This window comes from Rousettus aegyptiacus, unplaced genomic scaffold (genome assembly GCF_014176215.1).
Source record: "Rousettus aegyptiacus isolate mRouAeg1 unplaced genomic scaffold, mRouAeg1.p scaffold_m13_p_6, whole genome shotgun sequence".
In the NCBI taxonomy this organism is placed as follows: domain Eukaryota; kingdom Metazoa; phylum Chordata; class Mammalia; order Chiroptera; family Pteropodidae; genus Rousettus; species Rousettus aegyptiacus.
Window position 1 is genome coordinate 71,852,275 of NW_023416309.1, and position 19,134 is coordinate 71,871,408.

Here is a 19,134-nt window from a genome sequence, read left to right on the forward strand (position 1 = left end):
CCATGTGATTAGATGGTTGGAACTTTCAGCTCCCCTCCCCCATACCTTTGGAAGAAGGGAAGGGAGCTAGAGGTTGAGTTCATCACTAATGGCCAATAATTTAATCAGTCACACCTGTGTAATGACATTTCCATAAAAACCTTAGCAGGAGGGGTTTGGAGAACTTCCATATTGATGCACATGTGGAGGTGCTGGGAGGGTAGTGCACCCTGAGAGGGTATGGGCGCTCCGCACCCCTTCCCACACACTTTGCTCTGTGCATCTCTTCCATCTTGCTGTACATGAGTTGTATCTTTTCATAATAAACCAGTAAACCATTTTCCTGAGTTCTGTCAGCTGCTCTAGCAAACCATCGAACCTGAGGAGGCGGTCATGGGAACCTCGGATTTATGGTCAGTAGGTCAGAAACACAGGTGACAACCTGGGACTTGTAACTGGTGTCTGGTGAGGAGGCAGTCTTGTGGGACTGAACCCTTCATCTGTGGGAGCTGATGCTATCTCCAGGTAGATAGTGACAGAATTGAATTAAATTGTAGGACACTCAGTTGGTGTCCACAGAGAACTGCAGAATTGCTTGGTGTGGGAAAAACACCCACCCATCTGGTGTCAGAAGTATTGTTAAGTGTGGCAATGGCAAAGAGGAGTAAGAAAACAAGAGTTTTTTCCTCTTTCACATCTGTAATATATACTTCAAAGTACCCTCAATTTTTCTTCAAAGTATTCACCAGACGTAAGTATATAAAAACCCAGGAGTAACCCGAAATTCTCTTCTTTCTCTCAGCCCTTCCACCCCACACCTTAAACCAATTAAGAAATCTTATTGACTCCATACCCGAAACATGTTCCCCACCCATCCACTTCTCTCCATCTCCTCCCCTACTTCCTGGATCCCAGCCACCATCATTCACCCACTGGGATGAGTGCATAACATCAGCTGCTGCTTCGGCTTCCAGTCTTGTCTTCTTTCATTGCCCATAACAACCAGCGTCGCCTCTTAAATTGGTAACTAGACCACACCCTGCTTTAAATTTTGCAGTGGCTTCCTGTGCGCTTTAGACCAAACAGCGCTCTTGGACTGGATACCTACACTACCAGGTCCCCATCGGCCTCTCCAGCCTCGCCTCCCATCCCTCACTTCTGGGCAGCTCTGTGTTCCTTTAACTTGCCAAGATCATTCCCATCTCAGGCCCTTTGTCTTTGCTATTTCTTCTGCTTGGAATACGCTGTCCCCAAGTACTTGAATAGCTGACTCCTTGTCACTCAGTTTTCAGATCAAATGTTCCCTCTGAAAAGAAGTCTTCCCTGACCACTTTATCTAAGGTTGGCTACCTCCCCCACTTCCCAGGTTACGCCTTATCATTTCGCTTATCACTATGGCAAGTTGTTTGTTGACGTGTACATCATCTAATACCTCAGCAACAGAATGTGAGCTCCATGAGAACAGGCTCTGGGTCTTGTTCACAGCTCAAAAACCAGCCCCTAGAAGAGAATCTGGCACATAGTAGGCTTGAATGAACTATCTAGAGAATAAATGGATATATTTAATTAGTATTTCTCTCTAGTGGGCAAAGAACTATTGTTCCTCATTGTAACCACTGGACCAAACATAGTATCAGATGCTCAGATATTTGAAAGAAGAAGGCAGTATGTGTGGACATGAGGGGAAGAGGGTAGAGAGAATGGAGTGAGCAGAGAAATAAGTGAATTTATTTTACAAAGGCACCAATGAGTGGTACCTGGTGACCCTTCCCCACTCTCTAACATGCCCTCGTCTTATACTACCTTCTCCCTCCTTCCATAGGTTTCTGCTTTCTCCTTTATTTTTCCTTTCCTCTGTCTCATTATTGTTTCAAGCAGCCTGTGCTTTGGGCACCTGAAGATAAGACAGATGCCCTACAAGTAGTTTTCCTGGCCAAAAAGGTCAGTAGCCATGAAATCTAGGTTTCCTTTATGCATACCTTGTAGTGCATCATGACATCTCTCAGAAATCAGTGGGCCACTCTTCATGTACAACAATGAGATTTGAGCGCATTGAGAAGGGATTTTAATCACCCCATATGCTAAGTAATCATGGGTGGGAGTGGAGTGCCCCATGGTCATTCTGGTTGTTCATTTAAGGTCCACCCTCCGACTCCTGCAGGGCAGGGAGGAAGAGAACTTCTCGAATGCTGTGGATTTTCCACTCCAGTGGAAAGCTGTTTTGGCATCTTTCCAAAGTGTTTCAGAGACTATTTGATCTTCCTAAATAAGCAACCAACTCAAAGACAGTGATCACGTCCAATTTATTTTACTGTCAATTACTGAATATAATATAAATCCTACATCAGGACAGTTTCTGGGCAATTTTAAATGATCTCCTCCTTCCCAAGCACAAATAATACAAATACCCAAAAGATATGGAAGTAAATGGCTATAAATAAGTGAATTCTAGAACACTGAATAGTTGTTACTTTGTCTGAAGTAAATAAGAGAAAGAAAAAAAAATAGGAGGCCTATGAGTAACACAACAGAGCAAAAGAAAGGGAAGAGGATCCAGAAGACGCAGAGAAGAGCACACCTTTGAAAATGATTGAATGCAACATCCAGAAGAAAAAATATTTTAGAAAGTTTAACATTCATAACAGAGAACAAGAGGGCAAAGCTTCTGCGCAACGGAAGTAGCAGCAGAACATCATAGGCACAGAACAAGCTGAGATGGAAAAGTAACCAAAGAGGAAGAATTACAAAGAAAACACAAGGACTTGTGCTTCAGAGATCTATTAAGCACAAACCCTAGTTCCACCACTTACAGGGAACTTATATGTCCTCATGAAAAGCCCAGTCTCCCAGATGGCCCAGCCTCCCAGATTGTAACTCATCTCCTAGGGCTCCTGAAAGGATTAAATTTTAAAATATATAGGCAAGCATCTCATTTAGATGGCGTTCTCCGTAACAATGGCTTCCCCTAAATCCTGATCATTGTGCTTATTCCTCCTCTACGAGGTTTGCCTTCTTGTTGAATATGTTTCCATCCGTTCGATCCTTTTCCTTCTTCATAGGTCATCAAAAGGCATACCTCCTCTGAGAAGCCCAGGATGATTTCTCCCTTTCTGACCTGCAGTTAGTGCTTTCATTAAAGCACTGTAATACTTGAAAATAGTCTACCCTATGTGAATCTCTGAACCGTCAGATATAAAAGCCCAAAGAGAACTTTTCTGAAGTTGAAGCCTGTGTACTTGTATATTTTTTATATCCTCCAGAATGCTGGGAAATTTTAAACTAAATAACTTAAACTGGGTTCTCTGGCTATAAAAAACAAATAGGAAGGGTCTCGCCAGCTTCCCAATGGCTGCCTGCTGGGGAGATCCTGGCCTCCACATTCACAATCTGTAGAACTGTCTCCACATGACCCCTCCTACAAGGGCAGATGGGACTCCCAAAAGCCAGCAAGAAGGAAAAGAAATACTAAATGTCAGCAACCATAGGAGTGAATGGTTAACTGAGGTTTATAATGGAAGAGAGAAGGATATTTGTGGGTTTTGTTGTATTTGTAATCTCAGGGTAAACCTGGCCATGGGAGACTAGTTACCAGCATATAAGTTTGCTGAATTCATGGGTAATTCTAAACACATCCCATTCTTACCTATATTGTGCTTGAAAGTGGCTTTGCACAAAGCTTTGACCTAAAGAGAGCTGAGCCGATGGTGACAGGAGGTTCTCAGAGGTTTTACTGGCTTCAGGCTGAAGCTGCAAAGACATGAGGAAAGAAAGCAAATTAGATACACCTCCCTTCACTCCACTGCTTCCATACCATCAAGTCCTGGCCTCCTTCTGGGCTCTCGTCCCCACTTTCTTGGGATGGACTCTGTAGAACCTAGACCTTCGATGTTGCCTTTACCATAATTCACTTTCCAATCTCTTGACCTCCCAAAATCCCTGGGAGAGAGAATGTGTTGAAAAAATTGAAGCATGAACCTTGGTGAACACTCACACATACTCCGCCAGGCTCACTGACTACCCTGTTCTTTATCTCCAACCTGCTAGGCCTCATGTGTCTGGATGCCGCCTGTACATTTTTCACTTGGGTGCTGCAATGACTTCAAACACATCCGCACAAAATCTTCCCATCCTCTACCTACTAAACCATTTCTGTCCACATTTTTCAGTAAGCCAGTCTTCTTCACATGACCATCTTTCTCAGACAGACTACCTTGCACCTTAAAATAACGCATAAGCTCCTTTGCTTCACACATCAGTCCTATTGTATCCCTCTTTGCATTCCCTTATGTATTAGTTTCCTGTTGTTGCTGCAGCAAATTACCACCAACTGGTGCCTTAAAACAACAGAAATTAACTCTCTCGCAGTTCTTGACACCAGACATTCAAAATCAGTATCACTAGCCCAAAATCAAGGTGTTGGCAAGGCCACACTCCCTCCGAATATTCCTTGCCTCTTCCAATTTCTGAATGGCTACAAGAACATCGTGGTTTGTGGCTACAACACTCTGGTCTTCAAGGCCAACATTTTCAAAGAGCCAGGAAAAAGGAACACATGTGAAGCCCTAGGGTTCAAGTGTCCCAATGTCTGAATTTTAATTTAAAATACATCGAAAAAAAAATAAGATGAGGGAAAAAGAAGATGGAGTGAAGAGTAGATAGAGGGATCGTTGTATATATATGTGATAAAGCAATTTTAGTAAAATATAAATTACAGAATCTATGAGGAGTTCACTGTATAATTAATTCGATTTTTCTGTATGCTTGAAGTTTTCCATAATAAAATAGTGAAACCAATAAGAGTGACAAATATTCAGAATAGTCACTCTTATTTGTCCTACTATTTTATTACGCCAAATTTGACCAGAATACAGAATATAGAAAGGGAAGTAGAAAATAGGTGTGGAGAGAGTCTGGAGCCACATTGGGTGGGGCCTTCAGTATCCTAATGACTGTAGAGCACAGTATCAGGGTGAAAAAATGAGACTCTGGAGTCAGACAGTCTGAATTCAAATCCCTGTGCTGGCACTTGGCTCGTAGGGTTACTCGACCTCTGATCCAGCTAAACAACTTTCTTAATCTCTTACACCAAGGTTTCCCAACCCTAATAAAAGGATAATGAATGATAGGTATCTATCTGATAGGGATGTTTTAAGATTAAAAGAGTTAATATATATATACCACTCAGAACAGTGGCTGGAACACAGTATGCACTGTTTAAGGGTTTGCTTTTGTTACATAATGGGGAGTATCTGATGGATTTTGAACCTAGGGGAGGGTACATGCTTGAATTTAACAGACATGCACAGGAGGAAGGAGGGTAAGTCTGGAGCTAGGACACAAATTAGGAAGCTCAAGGGTCCAGGTCATGACAGGGTGAACTACAGTAGGAGCTTTGAAAAATGAAGAAGAGGAATAAACTCAGGCACCCAGTGTACACAGCTCATAAATGAGCACCTGATTGGGGAGCAGAGGGAGAAAAATGAAGGAGATAAACAGGACCAACTCCAAGCTTCCAATCTGGTGCTGGGAATGTCTGATCAGAAGAGTTAAAAGCAGTGTGTCAGGGAAGGGCATTCACACCCAGGGTTACCCATGTCCAGGCAGAGACATCTACCAGCAGATAGATGAAGGGCTCAGAGGAGGGAAAGCTCGAAAGTAGAGCGGAAACTGACATTTTTGGCTGTGCAGGGTTCACTTCTCCACTTTGGTAGTAGCACCCTTTGGAACTTTGAATCCAGCCCATGGAAAAGTGGGGAAGGCTCTTTAATCAGGAATATTGCTGTCCCTTACTGAAGGACAGGTATATGATGTAAGCTAAACTGATGAGATGTTCCTGCCCTGCATGGGAATCATGGGCAGAGTGATCAAAATGCTAAAAACTGTGATTCTAGTAGCGAGTCCAGGCCAGAGCAATTCTTGCCACTGAGACAGCCCCAGAGCTGCCTGGTTCTCAATGGTCCCAAGCCTGGTTCTTCAACCTTCCCTTTGAATCAGTGTGCTGCTCCTTGGCCTTCTCATAAGTTCCCATCGTGTTTGAGTCAGCTGAAGACCTCACAACGATAGAGGCAGCTTCTGCACCAACTTGATAATGTAGCACTGGAGTCCCCAACTCCGAGGCCATGGACCAGTATGAGTCTGTGGCCTGTTAGGAACCAGGCCGCATAGCAGGAGGTGAGCAGCAGGCAGTGAGAGAAGCTTCGTCTGTATTTGCAGCTGCTCCTCAGGGCTAGCATCACTGCCTAAGTTTTACCTCAGATCATCAGGCATTAGATTCTCATAGGAGCACCAGTCCCTAGTGTCAAAAAGGTTGGAGACTGCTGATGTAGCACGTTGGGAGCGGACGCGGACAGGATCACCCAGGGATGGGCTATAGAGGCAGGGATGAGGGGCAGCAGAGGGTCATTCACAAAGCATGGACAATGAGGTCAGACCAGGCTAGCTCTGCTCTGTTAGCCAAGTGACCCTGAACATCTCTCCAACCCTCGTTCCACATCTAAAAGGAATAGGAGTATCACATCCACCTCATGGGGCCATCATTAAAATCAAAAGAGATGATGTATATATCCTGACACAGAGTGAGTCCTTAATAAATGTTAGCTTCCTGGTCCTTTTCCCAGCCTCGTCCCTTTCTTAGTTCTTCAAGAGTGGTGTTTTCTGTAAGATAAACTGCCAAAAAGATTGCTTGTGTGATAGTGTCCATAGGATAGTAAAAATATGTCCTTTTTGCCAGATGAAAATATTTGAGAATCATTACAGTTACAGAGAAGAAAGTGATCCTTGTTTTCTATTCCAGTTTCAATAAATCTAGCTATATGACTTTCATATGTTTTGAAACAGAAATAACCTCAAAAAGAAAAATTGTTCAGAGCTATACAGAGGACAGATCCTTTCCTTCCTGGAAAGGGAAAATGAAGTTTTGTGCCAAATAATCCCCACAGCCCCGCTCCTTCCCTTCAAACATTGGCAGCCAGGCCTCCACAGGTGGCCCAATTTTCTGAGAGCAAATTTCAAGAGAAGCTTTGACCCCAGACAGAGGGAAAAGATCTTTTCTGCTTTCAATCAGGTCAAATTAAGATCTAGGCAAGTTCCTCTCTCTGGCAAACGGCCACCTCAGTTCTGGCCCGGTCATAACATACTCCTAACATGCTCGGCCCATTAAAGAAACCAAAAATAGCCAGTATGACCAAGAACAATGAGCAAAGAGAAGAGGGACCTGAAATTAGGCTGAGTGTTTGGCAGGCCTAGGCAGGCAGGGCACACTCAGCCACACAGGAGTCTGGATTTTATTCTAAGTGCCATAGGAAGCCACTGGAGGAATTTAAGCAGGAAAGTGACAGGATCTTTTTTCCTTTTAAAAGATCACTCTGACTACACTGTGGAGAACATACAGTAGTATGGCATATTGGAAATCAGAAGACCAATTATGGCTGCTTTTACATGGGTCTTGAAGTTGTTAAGAAGAATTATTGGCAGGCCCTCTTCACTTAAATAAACTCAATGTTATCTTAAAGAAAGGTTTGGGAGTCGTGTGCCATGGTTGGGAATAAAGGCTCTCACCAAAAAGGATGGGGTGTGCTTTGGCGCCCCCAGGGGATATTTTCCAATGTCTGGAGATATTTTTGGTTATCAGTCACAATTGGGGGGCTACTGGCATCTACTGAGATTAAGGATGCTACAAATGCTGCAATGTGAAGGACGGCCCCCATGACAAAGGATTGCTGGACCCCAAATGTCAAAAGTGCTAAGTTTAAGAAATCCTGTTTTAGAGTTGTCTTTCCTAGATTGGCTCCTGGCTCTCCCCTGTACTTGCTGTGTGACTTGAGGCAAGTTACTTAACCTCTCAAGTGATCTTCCCCGCCCTTAAGCCCAATGCCTTTTCCTGCCACCAAGGGACTAAGAGGAAGATTAAAGTCAATTTAGAAGGCTGTTGATCCCTCCTACTTTCCAGGTAGGAAGAGCTGCCTGGCACAGCCAGGGAGCTAAAGGAAGGGGAAGCAGGACATGAGGCCTTTCATATGCAGCCAGCAGAAAGAGACAGGGCAGGCTTCCTCTCACCCCCTGGTGGGGAACTGAGAAGGAACAAGGCACTCATGACAATGAAAGAGATCCAACATGGTGGCTTTGAAATAGACAGACTCAGGTTCAATTCTATTTCCCCCAAGAAGAAGTTGAGTGACTTTGGACAACTTACTTAATCTAAATTCCCGATAAATACAAAACATGAGCTGTCCTTACAAATATTAAAGCTGGTAACTACGTAATTTATTCAACATTCAAAAGCTTATTTGGTGTCTTCTGTGTGTCCCCGTAGTAAAATAAATCAAGAAAAGCATCAAGTTAGATGAGTGGCACATAACAAAGATTCAATAAACAGTATCTTTAAAAAATTACATAATTCTGATTTTGAAATGTGCTCACTCTAAAATTATGGAATATACAGTGTGGTGGGCATGTTTACCTTCTCAGCATCCCTTTCCTTGGGGAAGAAGCCCTGCCAGAACCTAAAAAATGGTCTCCTTGGCCATGTGACTTGGGTGGAGTTCACCCCCACCCCTCCAACACACACATAACACATGCCCATGAGACCCAGGTGTGCCCAATCAGACTATTCCATTCTGCTGGCCACCTGTCCAGCAATGGACATGTGAACCACACTGGACAATTACACTCTTCTCTGGGCTTTTTCTGGAATTCCAAGTGTTAAAGACCATGTGAGCATTGCAGGGGACCCTCCTGTCCTCGTGTGAGCAGAGATGGTCTGAGAATGAAGCTAGAGACAAAAGAGAGAGAGCCAAAGACCTGGTGACATCATCTGAGTCCCTGGATCCAGTTTTACCCGAAGCTGGTCAATCCTTGAACATGCAAGTTATAAAAGCCAATAAATGCCCTTTGCTCAAGTTGAATCAAGTTAAATTTATGTCACTTGCAACTAAAAGGGTCTGAATAAGATAAACAGAAAATCACTGTACATAAAAATCACCTATAATCCCACAACCTTTGAGTCATGGTCCTCCCAGGTACTTATGTGGTGATGTTTTTGGTTTGGTTCATTTGTGTGTTTTGTGGGTGACTGGGGTGTTTGGGGATTTTTAAAAATAAGAAAACAGGCTTTCAAGCCAGACTCCCTTGGACTTGAATCCTGATTCTGTCCTTTGTGTAGCTGTGTTGCTTTGGGAAGTCTACCCAACCTGATTCTTGGTTTCCACATAAATGAAATGGGGATAATAACCTTAGCACTGCTCCGTAAATCACAACAGTTACCCCCACACTGTGATCTGAGGAGTACAGAGTACTATACAACCGTTACTTCCCCTATTCTATGCAGAGGGCAACTTGCTGTCTTGGGCAAGAGGACTGTTTTTGCAGCTCCATCCAACTCTTAGCTTTTGATTGTATTATATTGTTGTTTAAAATGGGTCTATTCTTATTTGAGACATATATGGTTCTGTTCACCTTTTCTTAAACTTGCAACTTGTCTTTTTAAAAGAGAAAGAAGCATAGATAACACCTGGCTATATGGACAAGTTGAAAATAATGACTCAGCTTTCTTTTTCACTCTTTTTCTTTTTAATAAAACATTACATATATTTAAGGTATACAACATGATGATCTGGGACACATACAGATAGTGCAATGATTACTACCATCAAACTAAAATATCCATCTCCTCACATAGTTACCTTTTTTTGTGTATGATAAGAACACCTGAAATCTACTCTCTTAGCAAATTTTCAGTATTATTAACTATATTCATCATGCCATAGTCTTTATTACTCTAGAATGATGGGCTCCAAACAAATAATGAAAGGATGAGAATTGATTCATGAGAAAAATGGGAATAAAGTGTCCAGATCTAAAACAAGCAAAAAAACTGGTAAAGCAGTTCTCATACCTGCATTGGATCAGTTTTGAGATACGTCAAAAGTGATATGTGGTTGATTAACTACCAAAGATTGGGAAACATTTTTTAAATTAAAGATGTTGTTATAACTTGGCTCACTCTTTGTATAATATCCACTTGCTTTTACTTTCTTAAGTGAGAGAGAAAAGGATAGCATTAGAGTAAAACCCATCATGTATATTTAGCAAAGCCCCATAGAGAGCGTAACTGATGTATCAATTAACTGTAGCTATTACAAATGATTATAGTGCTTTCCTACTTCCGAAGGTTTGAGGTTTCATCAAAATCTGGGAATGCTAAGCGCACACCTACAAAGATGCATCCATTCCTCCAGTGTCATGAGAAAAAAGACTGGGAATTGATGCTCTGTAGAATACAAAACAGAAAACGCAATGGTACCACCTGAAAATAATAAGTGGTGGTAGTCATGGCTTCATATGACCACACTAATGCACAGAATATTGACAAAAAATGAGATTTTTCAAAACGTAAGCCAAAAGGGATTAAAGAGGATGAAAATACTGCAGTGGGAGAAAATGCATTGTCTATAACAAACAGAGCTAAGAGAAAAGAGCAGGGAACAGCATTTTGTACACAGGAGCTAGAATCCACGGGAATCTTAGAATCTGAATTTCAAGAATCAGTTTTGAGGAGCTGAGTAAATAGTTAGAGGAAAAAAGAAAATTATACAATGTGTTTCTAAGAGTGACTAACCTTCTCGGATCCTGGTGCTCGGGTCGAGCCCTCCAAGTCTTCGTGCACACGATCCAGCAGCCAGAGAAGGAACTCCAGGGCATCATGCTGGGAATTGCCTCGGAACTGAGAGCCATACTTGGAAACTGCATTCTGAAAGAAAAAAAAGAAAACCAGAGGGTCAGTTTGGCCCTTCCAACAACCCAATCAGGGCCTACTGGCTCTAGGTCTACCAGTAGTCACTCTTCAGCCCTGCCCTGGGACAACGTGGAAATAATACGGGGTGAGAAATGGTCTTTCCTCTGAAAACCTCCCGTTTTGGAGCAGTGTCCCAGATGCTATTAGGTTTCTCTGTATAGGAGAAGGCATTTTTTTTTTCAAGAAAGATTACTAGTGAAAACCCACAGGGTGGTCTCTGCTGAATATTTTTATTCTGTTGATCATCTGTCCTCCCTGAAGCTCTCATTCCTTGTTAGATGGGGCACATGCTCCCTGGTCCTCCTCTGTCGGTCTATTTTCATGCTGTCTCCCTCTATTCATCGCCCCAGGGTAACAGCTTCTTGCCTTACCCTCTCCCTCAGTGACTTCATTCACTATCATAACTTCAGCTCTCTGTGAATGACGCCCTGGCTCAGTGCAGTGGACTTCCTTAAATACTGTGCGCAAAGCTCCTTCACCGCCTTCTCTAATACATGTGAAATCTAAGTGCAAACTTTTCTTTGTGCGGTGAGATCACAAAATGGTTGATTATTTTCAACCTTCATTCCTTTAATAAATAGTAGTTGGGTGCTTATCACATGCCAGGCATTATTCTCTGGATGGGGACACAACAGTGAACAAGACATACATGATTCCTGCTCTCAAAACTTATATTCCCTGTGCCATTTGCGCTGTCCTGTTAAATTGTCTAACAACTTTATCATTTTCTGTGTAAATGCATATTCCAGCTTTTTAAGAGTTTAGGTCAAAGGGTAATATATCCACATGCTTTAAAAAAAAGAATTCAAAGTATAAAAAAGGGCAGTAATGAAAAGTCTTCTTTCTACATGACCCCATTCCTGTGTACCCCTTCACAAGGGGAGGCCACACTTAGCACTTTCTAATCACCCTTCCGGGATTTTTTTTTTTTTAACGCACATGCAAGCATGAGCATCTGAGTGTAAGCGAATCCCCTTGTCTGTGTGTGTGTGTGTGTGTGCACAGTAGATATGGTTGGTTGTCCCACCCGAGACTGCAGAGCCAGGCATTAGGCCTCCTTGCACCAAGGTCTGTTTCTCACTCACGCTCACCAGAGGGAGCAGTCTGAGCAAGACTGTGGATGCAGACAATCGTTACCACTGCCAATCAAATCCAATGGCCTGGGCTTTATTCTTTTTCTTTCTTTTAATCTTCCCTTGGAATTTAAAGGAAACTGTAGGATAAGATGAAACAAAAGTCAAGATGAAGCAAAAGTCTGGCTCCCTGGAAGGTCTAGTTCCTCTAGGCTTCTCTGCACTTTGTAAGGCTGGCAGATTTAGCAAATAAAATGAATAACGTTTGTAGTATAAGTTTGTCCAATACGGTATCTAGGATACTAAAAGGCTGTTTATCTGAAATTCAAATTTCACTGAGGATCATGCAATTTACCTGGCCACCCTACCCCCCAGCCATCCTCATACCTGTATTCTTAGTACCAACATTCTTTCCTAGGGAGCAGCTAGTCCCTCCAAATTCAAATCTCTATGATCAGCTCTTCCTCTTAATATCAGTGTCCCATTCCAGATTCTCTCTCACATCCACATAAGTGCATGATCAAGCATTCTGGATTCTAGCTCCCAAATAGTTTCTGCCACGCCCCTGCAGTAGAGTCCCATCCCCACTGTTGAGTCCCAACTATTGCTTCCCAGATGATAATACCTATCTACAAAGGAGCCTATTCTCCCAAATCTCTTCCTGCCGGCCCACTGCCTGCAGGGCAGAACAGACCCCTTTTCCTACAGCCCCACAAGATAATGCCATGCCCCTACTCCAAACCCTTCCTGACTCTCTTACCACCACATAGTCCAAACTTCTCTGGTCCGGTCCCATCCGCGTCTCTCATCACTCTCTCATGGGTTTCGAAGCTCCAGCCACTCAGGTGCTCCAAATGTACTTTCCCACTTCAAAACTCCACACCTTTATTTTTACTTCTCTCTATGTGAAATCCATTTCCCTACTGCTAACCAAGTAAATCCTTTAAGACTGACTCTCTCTTCATGTTAGCCTGGCTATAAAGCCATACATACAACCTTTCCAGAAGGAATTTAACAACTTCAAGAAGACAGGCAAGACAGGGCCTTAAAACTTCCCCCTATATAAACACAGCACAGTTGGCCCTTGAACAACACAAGTTTGAACTGCATAGATCCACTTATGCACACATTTTTTGTTTTTGTTTTTGTTTTTTCAATAAAAACTGTAAATGTATTTTCTTATGATTGTCCTAAATTTTTTTCATTAGCTTACTTTATTGTAAGAATATAGTATATAATGCATGTAACTTACAAAAATATGTTAATCGACAATTTGTTATCATCAGTAAGGCTTCCAGTCAACAGCAGTTAAGTTTTGGAGGAGTCAAAAGTTATACTCGGATTTCTGACTGCATAGGGTAAGAAGTGTCAGCACCCCTAACTCCAGCATTGTTCAAGGGTCAACTGTAATTCCACCTTAGAGAATTTAGACTAAGGAATGAGAGATACAAAGTTATCTCTAAGTATCAAAGTTTTGGGGGAAAACTGTGGCACATTCATATAAGATGGCCTTAAAAATTACACTGAGGAAACACTACAGAGAAAATAAATGATCTTTTCATTTAAAAAAAAAGTGAAAAACTATCTATTTGAGATTGTTTTATATATATATTTGTAGATAGATAAAAGACCAGAAAATATAAGGCAAAATATTAACAAATAGTTATCATAGAAGGATGGGACCATATGTAGTTTTTTAATTCTCATTTGTACTTTGCATATTTTTTTTATAGTGAACACTGTTCTTTATTGGTCTCTTTCCAATTATAACAGTATCTAGCAGGTGTTTTCCAGAATTTTTTAAATAATGTGACCTACTGATTCCTACAAAGGACATTCCCATAAAAAGCCTATTGAAATGTGACTAGAACTGCATTAAAGCTAAATGCTAACTTGGGAGGGAAGAATGGAAACATCTGGTATTTCTACTCTACACCATGGCATAGCTCTATCTGTGTGTGTGTCTGTCTTCTCTCAAACATGAATCATTTTTAATATATTTATTATTTAAATCATTCCTAGTTGTTTCATATTTCTGGTTATTTTTATGAATGGAATCTAATATCCATAATGTTCTAAATGGTTACTAATTTTAACTTTCTATCTTGCATCTGACCTTGTTAGTGACAATGATATTTCTAAAATAAAGCTTTCTAGAGCCATTTGGTAATTTTCTTTCTGTTCAATATTTTTTACTCCATTTCCATTTCATGTCTTACCATTTTGTCAAGAACTTCCAAAAAATAAGAATGACGATGGCATCCTTGATTTTAAAAAAGCAGAATACCTCTAGTATATCACTTGAGGCATACTCTATGTCTAAAATCATAGATCTCAAATTGATCCTCAGGCACATAAGCTAAAATAAATTTCAGATGGCTGAAATCCTTAATATAACCATAAGAAAACTAGAAACTCGTAAAATTCAATATTTATAAAAGGGATGATATAAATAAATATAAAACTTCCAGTATTGGGATAGGGAGAAGGAGAGAGTTTGAAGAAAATATTTGCAGAAAATACAAGGGTTGAGGAACTTATAGAAACAAGTAAAATGACATTAAGATCAAGGCAAAATAAATAAATGACATAAGTAGACAATTACGAGTGCAGTCTTACAACTAGTAAGAAGCGTGAAAAAATCCTATATCTCACTCCTAGTCAAAGAAATAACTGAAATCATACAAGCAGAGAGTAAAATGGTGGTTAACAAGGGCTGAGGGGTGGGGAAATGGGAGGCATATTGTTTAAGGGTACAACTTTGCGACTCAATAAATAAGACCCAGAGACCTAACACACAGTACAGTGATTATAGATAACAAAACTGTATTATAGACATTAAACTTGACACTAGATTTTAACTGTCCCTAACACTAGAAGAAACGATAATTATGTGACATGAGAGAGGTGTTAGCTAATGCTACTGGCAATCACACTGCAATATAACTATATCAAAGCAATATGATGAACAGTAAACCCCCTTATTCTCAGTTTTGCTTTGCGTACTTTCGGTTACACGAGGTCGACCGAAGTCCAAAAATATTAAATGGAAAATTCCCAAAATAAACAATTCATAAATTTTAAGTTGCACTCCATTCTGAGTGGTGTGATGAAATCTTGCACTGTCCCACTCCATGCCACCCAGGGTGTGAACCATCCCTTTGTCCAGTGAATCCATGCAGTATATGCTCCCCGCCCATTAGTCATTTAGTAGCTGTCTCCATTATCAAATCTACTGTCTCGTATCTCAGTTCTTGTGTTCCTCACATTTATAGTAGCCTAAAGCTGTGTCATAATACCTGTGTCACTTACCTCACGTCACCTCATTTTGCGTAAGCATTTCACCTACTCCTGTCATTACAACAAGAGTGAGAACAGTACAATAAGATGTTTTGAGAGAGGCCACTTTCACATAACTTTTATTATAAAATATTGTTAAAATTGTTCTATTTTATTATTGTTGCTGCTAAGCTCTTACTGTGCCTAATTTGTAAACTAAACTTTACCATAGGTATGTGTCTAAAGGAAAAAACATAATATATATAGGGTTTAGTATCACCTGCAGTTTCATGCATCCACTAGGGGTCTTGGAACATATTCCTCACAGATAACAAGGGGGCGCTGTACATCTTAAATTTACACCATGTTGTATGTCAAATATAACTCAATTTTTGTAAATGGGTTCATTTCATTATACATAATTTATACCCCCAATACAGTTGATTTAAAAACCAAAAGAACACAAAAATAACAAAATGGCCATCTTTGCTTTAACCATGTAATTCCACTTCAAGGAAGTAAGTTTATCGAACCAAACAGAGCTGAGGAAAATGATTTAAATATAAAAATTTTCAAAGCAGTGTGATAACGAAAATAGTACAGTGCATAAATGTCTCCATAGGCATTGGTTAATTTAATAAAATATTACACAATCATTAAAAATTAAATTCTGTAGAATATTTTAATGACCAGGAGAAAGTCTTATAATAGTTTTTAAAAAGGCAGGATATAAAATGAGAATTTCCAATTGTTTGTGTATTCTTTGAGACACATCAATGTTTATGATGATTATCTCTAGAGATGGTTATCTCTGATGGCATTCCAGATCTTTTTTCACATTTTCAATTTTTATAGTATACATACATTTAATTACATCATTAGGAAAGCCAAGTACTATAGATAATACCATAAACAGGATATTTTAAATGTATTTATTCATTTGCTGTTGAAACAAAGAGTGGTCCTGGTGTCTCCAGGATGCTGGGTAACTCAGGGCTCAGGAAGGGGGTGCACTGCAAAACCACTCTGTGTGCATGTCTGGAGTTGGATAACTCACTCTAGTATGCTGGCCCTTCTCAATTTCCTCCCTTCCTCTGTCTAAAGCTAAAAATCACTCCTGAAGACCAAATACCTTTGCAAAAACTTCTGTGGCTTGTCCCCTACAAATTCTCCAGCCCCTTCTCCCCACCTACCACTGAGTCACATAGGCTTTCATTAATTCATTTAACCATTCATTTATTCTCTCTAGCTCCTCAGCCCCAACCCCATCAGTGATCAGCACTTTCAGTCCCAGGGCCTGGAATACACTTTCCCACAGTCCTACATCCTCTCCTGGGAAGCCTTCCTGCCTCTCCTCACTCCACCTCTCCCAATCAAATCACATTCTCCTGCCAGAATTACAACAGCTCCTTGTATTTTTATTTTCTAGCATTTGTCACCAGCTCTAAATATGCGCCTGCGTGATTATTTCATTACCACTCATCTCTCCCACTGGACCACAAGTTCCTGGAGAGCAGCTCCAAAATTAGATTTCATACTCATCACTCATGTATTCCATGTGCCCATTATAGTGTCTGGACACTCAAGAAATACTTGTTGGAAAAATGAATATTTCTTCATCTGTAAAATAAGAGGAGTTCACCTAGATTTCAACCAGCAAGAAACCCTGGATTCTGAATTCTCCACTCTCTCCAAGTCTGGCTACCCAGAAAGTCCCGGGAAACCCCTGATTATGTCACTCTCATTGACATATTAACAACCTGATTATCCTTCCATTCCCCAAGGCTCATGGGGAGCTTCCAGGCCTTAGGGGTTTCGGAGCAGGAGACAGATAGGAAGTCCTGGTGAGTCACTGAGTGTAATTAGTAATTTGGAAGAATTTTTTCAAGCTACTCCTGCCTCTCCCAGTAACTGAATGAAAATGTATGTAGCATGAGAAAAGTACATAAAGATTACTTTTCTCCCTCCTCCTAGGTATCTGCAGATGAAGAGGTATGAAAATAGAATAATGAAAAGTTCCTTGGGGCTTGGCACTGTTTTAAATGTGTACATATAACTCATTTATTCTTCACAAGGCTATACTATATTAGGTAGGTATCATTACGGTTCCACTTTACAGATGAGGAAAGCTGAGGAATGGCTAGATTTGGCAACTTGCTCAAGTTCACAAAGCTCCAGAGACCTTGCTCTTAACTGCTATACAATATTGGCTCTTATATTTAAAAAGCAAATGTTACCAAAAGAGATAATGATGCCCATTTAACCACTGATTCCCGCAGCACAGTATTTCACTAGTGGAAGCAGTAGAGAGGAAGGTGGGGCTTGGTATCCTCTTGGGTCACGTGGCAAGGACTGCTTTCTCAGGCTGAAACTCAAGAGCGATGATGCTTGTGGAATGAACACTGACAGGTTCCCTCCTCCCCCAAGAACAACAATCACTAGTCTATGGGGAGCTTCAGCTCTCTGCCCAGAGCTGTGGTTTTTTAAGTAGGAAGCAAGCCGTGTGCATCAATTATCAGGAACTCTTAAATCCAATGGGACGCCAAACAAACACCCAGCTTTAATACTGGGTGAAATGATACACATAACTTCCAAAGCCTCATGACCCTGCAGCATCCCGAGTAAGTAGACTATGATCCTGGGGACAATGGATGCAACCTCCTGCTAACGCATCCCTACGGGATTTAATTTGCACTAAACAAAGGATGCCATCTCTGATAAAGCACGCCCACTGTCTCTACTGGGCATTCAGCGTAGTACCTGGCACACAGGTTCTCAGCTTCCATCGGGCTTAGAATAAAATCCAAACTCTTTATCATTGCCTCAAGACTTTACATGATCTGGTCAACGTATCTAAACCCCACTCTGCCTGCCTGGGCTCCAGCCACTCTATTTTCCTTCGGTGCCTACAGTTCTCACCTCCTTCAGGCCTATGCCTATACTCTCTCTACCTGGATTATTCCTAGATCTTGGCCTGGCTGAGTCCTCATCATTTGGATCTCAACTAAAGAATCACCTCCTTCCTCCTTGGCCTTGACCTTCAAAGTCCGACACCCCACCCAGGAGCCCTGTAACTATCCCTGGCGTTAAAACACCGCCTGGCTCACAGACCTACAATACTTCCACAAATGTTTGCTGAAAGCAAAAATGCTAAACACACTCCTCAAATCTATCAGCTCCCTCCGCTCAACCCCTCAAAATACCTGTGAGGAATTACTTCATAAAGAAAACGTATGCGAGCGATTACACCACAAATCAACTCAAAAATAAGGGCGGTCACCTGAAGGAGAACTGGTAAATGCCATCTAAAGAAGGCCCCAGAAAAATCCTTCCTTATAGGGCACCCACTTTCCAAGAAGCGAAACCAGAAGGGCCAGAGCGAGGCTGCCGCCAAGGGGCGAAAGCGGTAGGCGGCAAGGCGCTGCTGCCTACCTTGAACTCGGCGGAAAGTTGGGGTGTGTATTCGCGTGTCCACAGCGCGCGCACTAGCGCCGCCAGCTGCTCGGTGACCTCGGCACGGCCCGGCGCCGCCCGGTAGCGCCCCAGCGCCAGGAACTCAGCCAGCAGGTCGGTGTTGCTGAGACACTGCACCACGGCGTTCATGAAACAGGTGTTGCCGTGGTTCTTCAAGCCCTGCGCGCCTGGGGGCCGCGCCCCGTCGCAGGCGGAGAGCTGGGGCTGGGGTCTGGGCTGGCGCTCCTCCCCGGGGCTCCCTGGAGCGTCTGGAGCTGGGGTCGGCGTGCAGGCAAAGCCCCCTTCACCGTCGCCATCGCAGTGTCCCGGCTGGGGCCGAGGCGGCGAGTCCTCGGGACGGGAGCGGCTGCCCAGTGCCAGCAGGAAGCGGCTGAGCAGGCGGCGCAGGGAGCGGCGGCGACGGGGCCGGGGCGCGGGCGGCCCCTCTCCTTCCGCGGCCTCTGAGCCTGGCTCCATAGCTCCTAGAGTAGAGCCCCAAGGCCCGGAGCAGACTGGCCGCTAACAGGCCCTTACAGCCCTGGACAGGCAACCCGGCTT

The 19,134-nt window shown here is 42.3% G+C and overlaps 1 protein-coding gene across 1 annotated transcript in view; it reads right to left on the reverse strand.

Annotated features, from left to right (window-relative positions):
• USP43 (ubiquitin specific peptidase 43) overlaps positions 1-19,053 on the reverse strand; it is a 56,287-nt gene extending 37,234 nt beyond the window's left edge. The window contains 3 exon segments of the mRNA XM_016154658.2: positions 3,623-3,726; positions 10,595-10,726; positions 18,556-19,053. Coding sequence (XP_016010144.2) covers positions 3,623-3,726; positions 10,595-10,726; positions 18,556-19,053 — 734 coding nt within the window.
• Between the last annotated feature and the right edge of the window lie 81 nt (positions 19,054-19,134).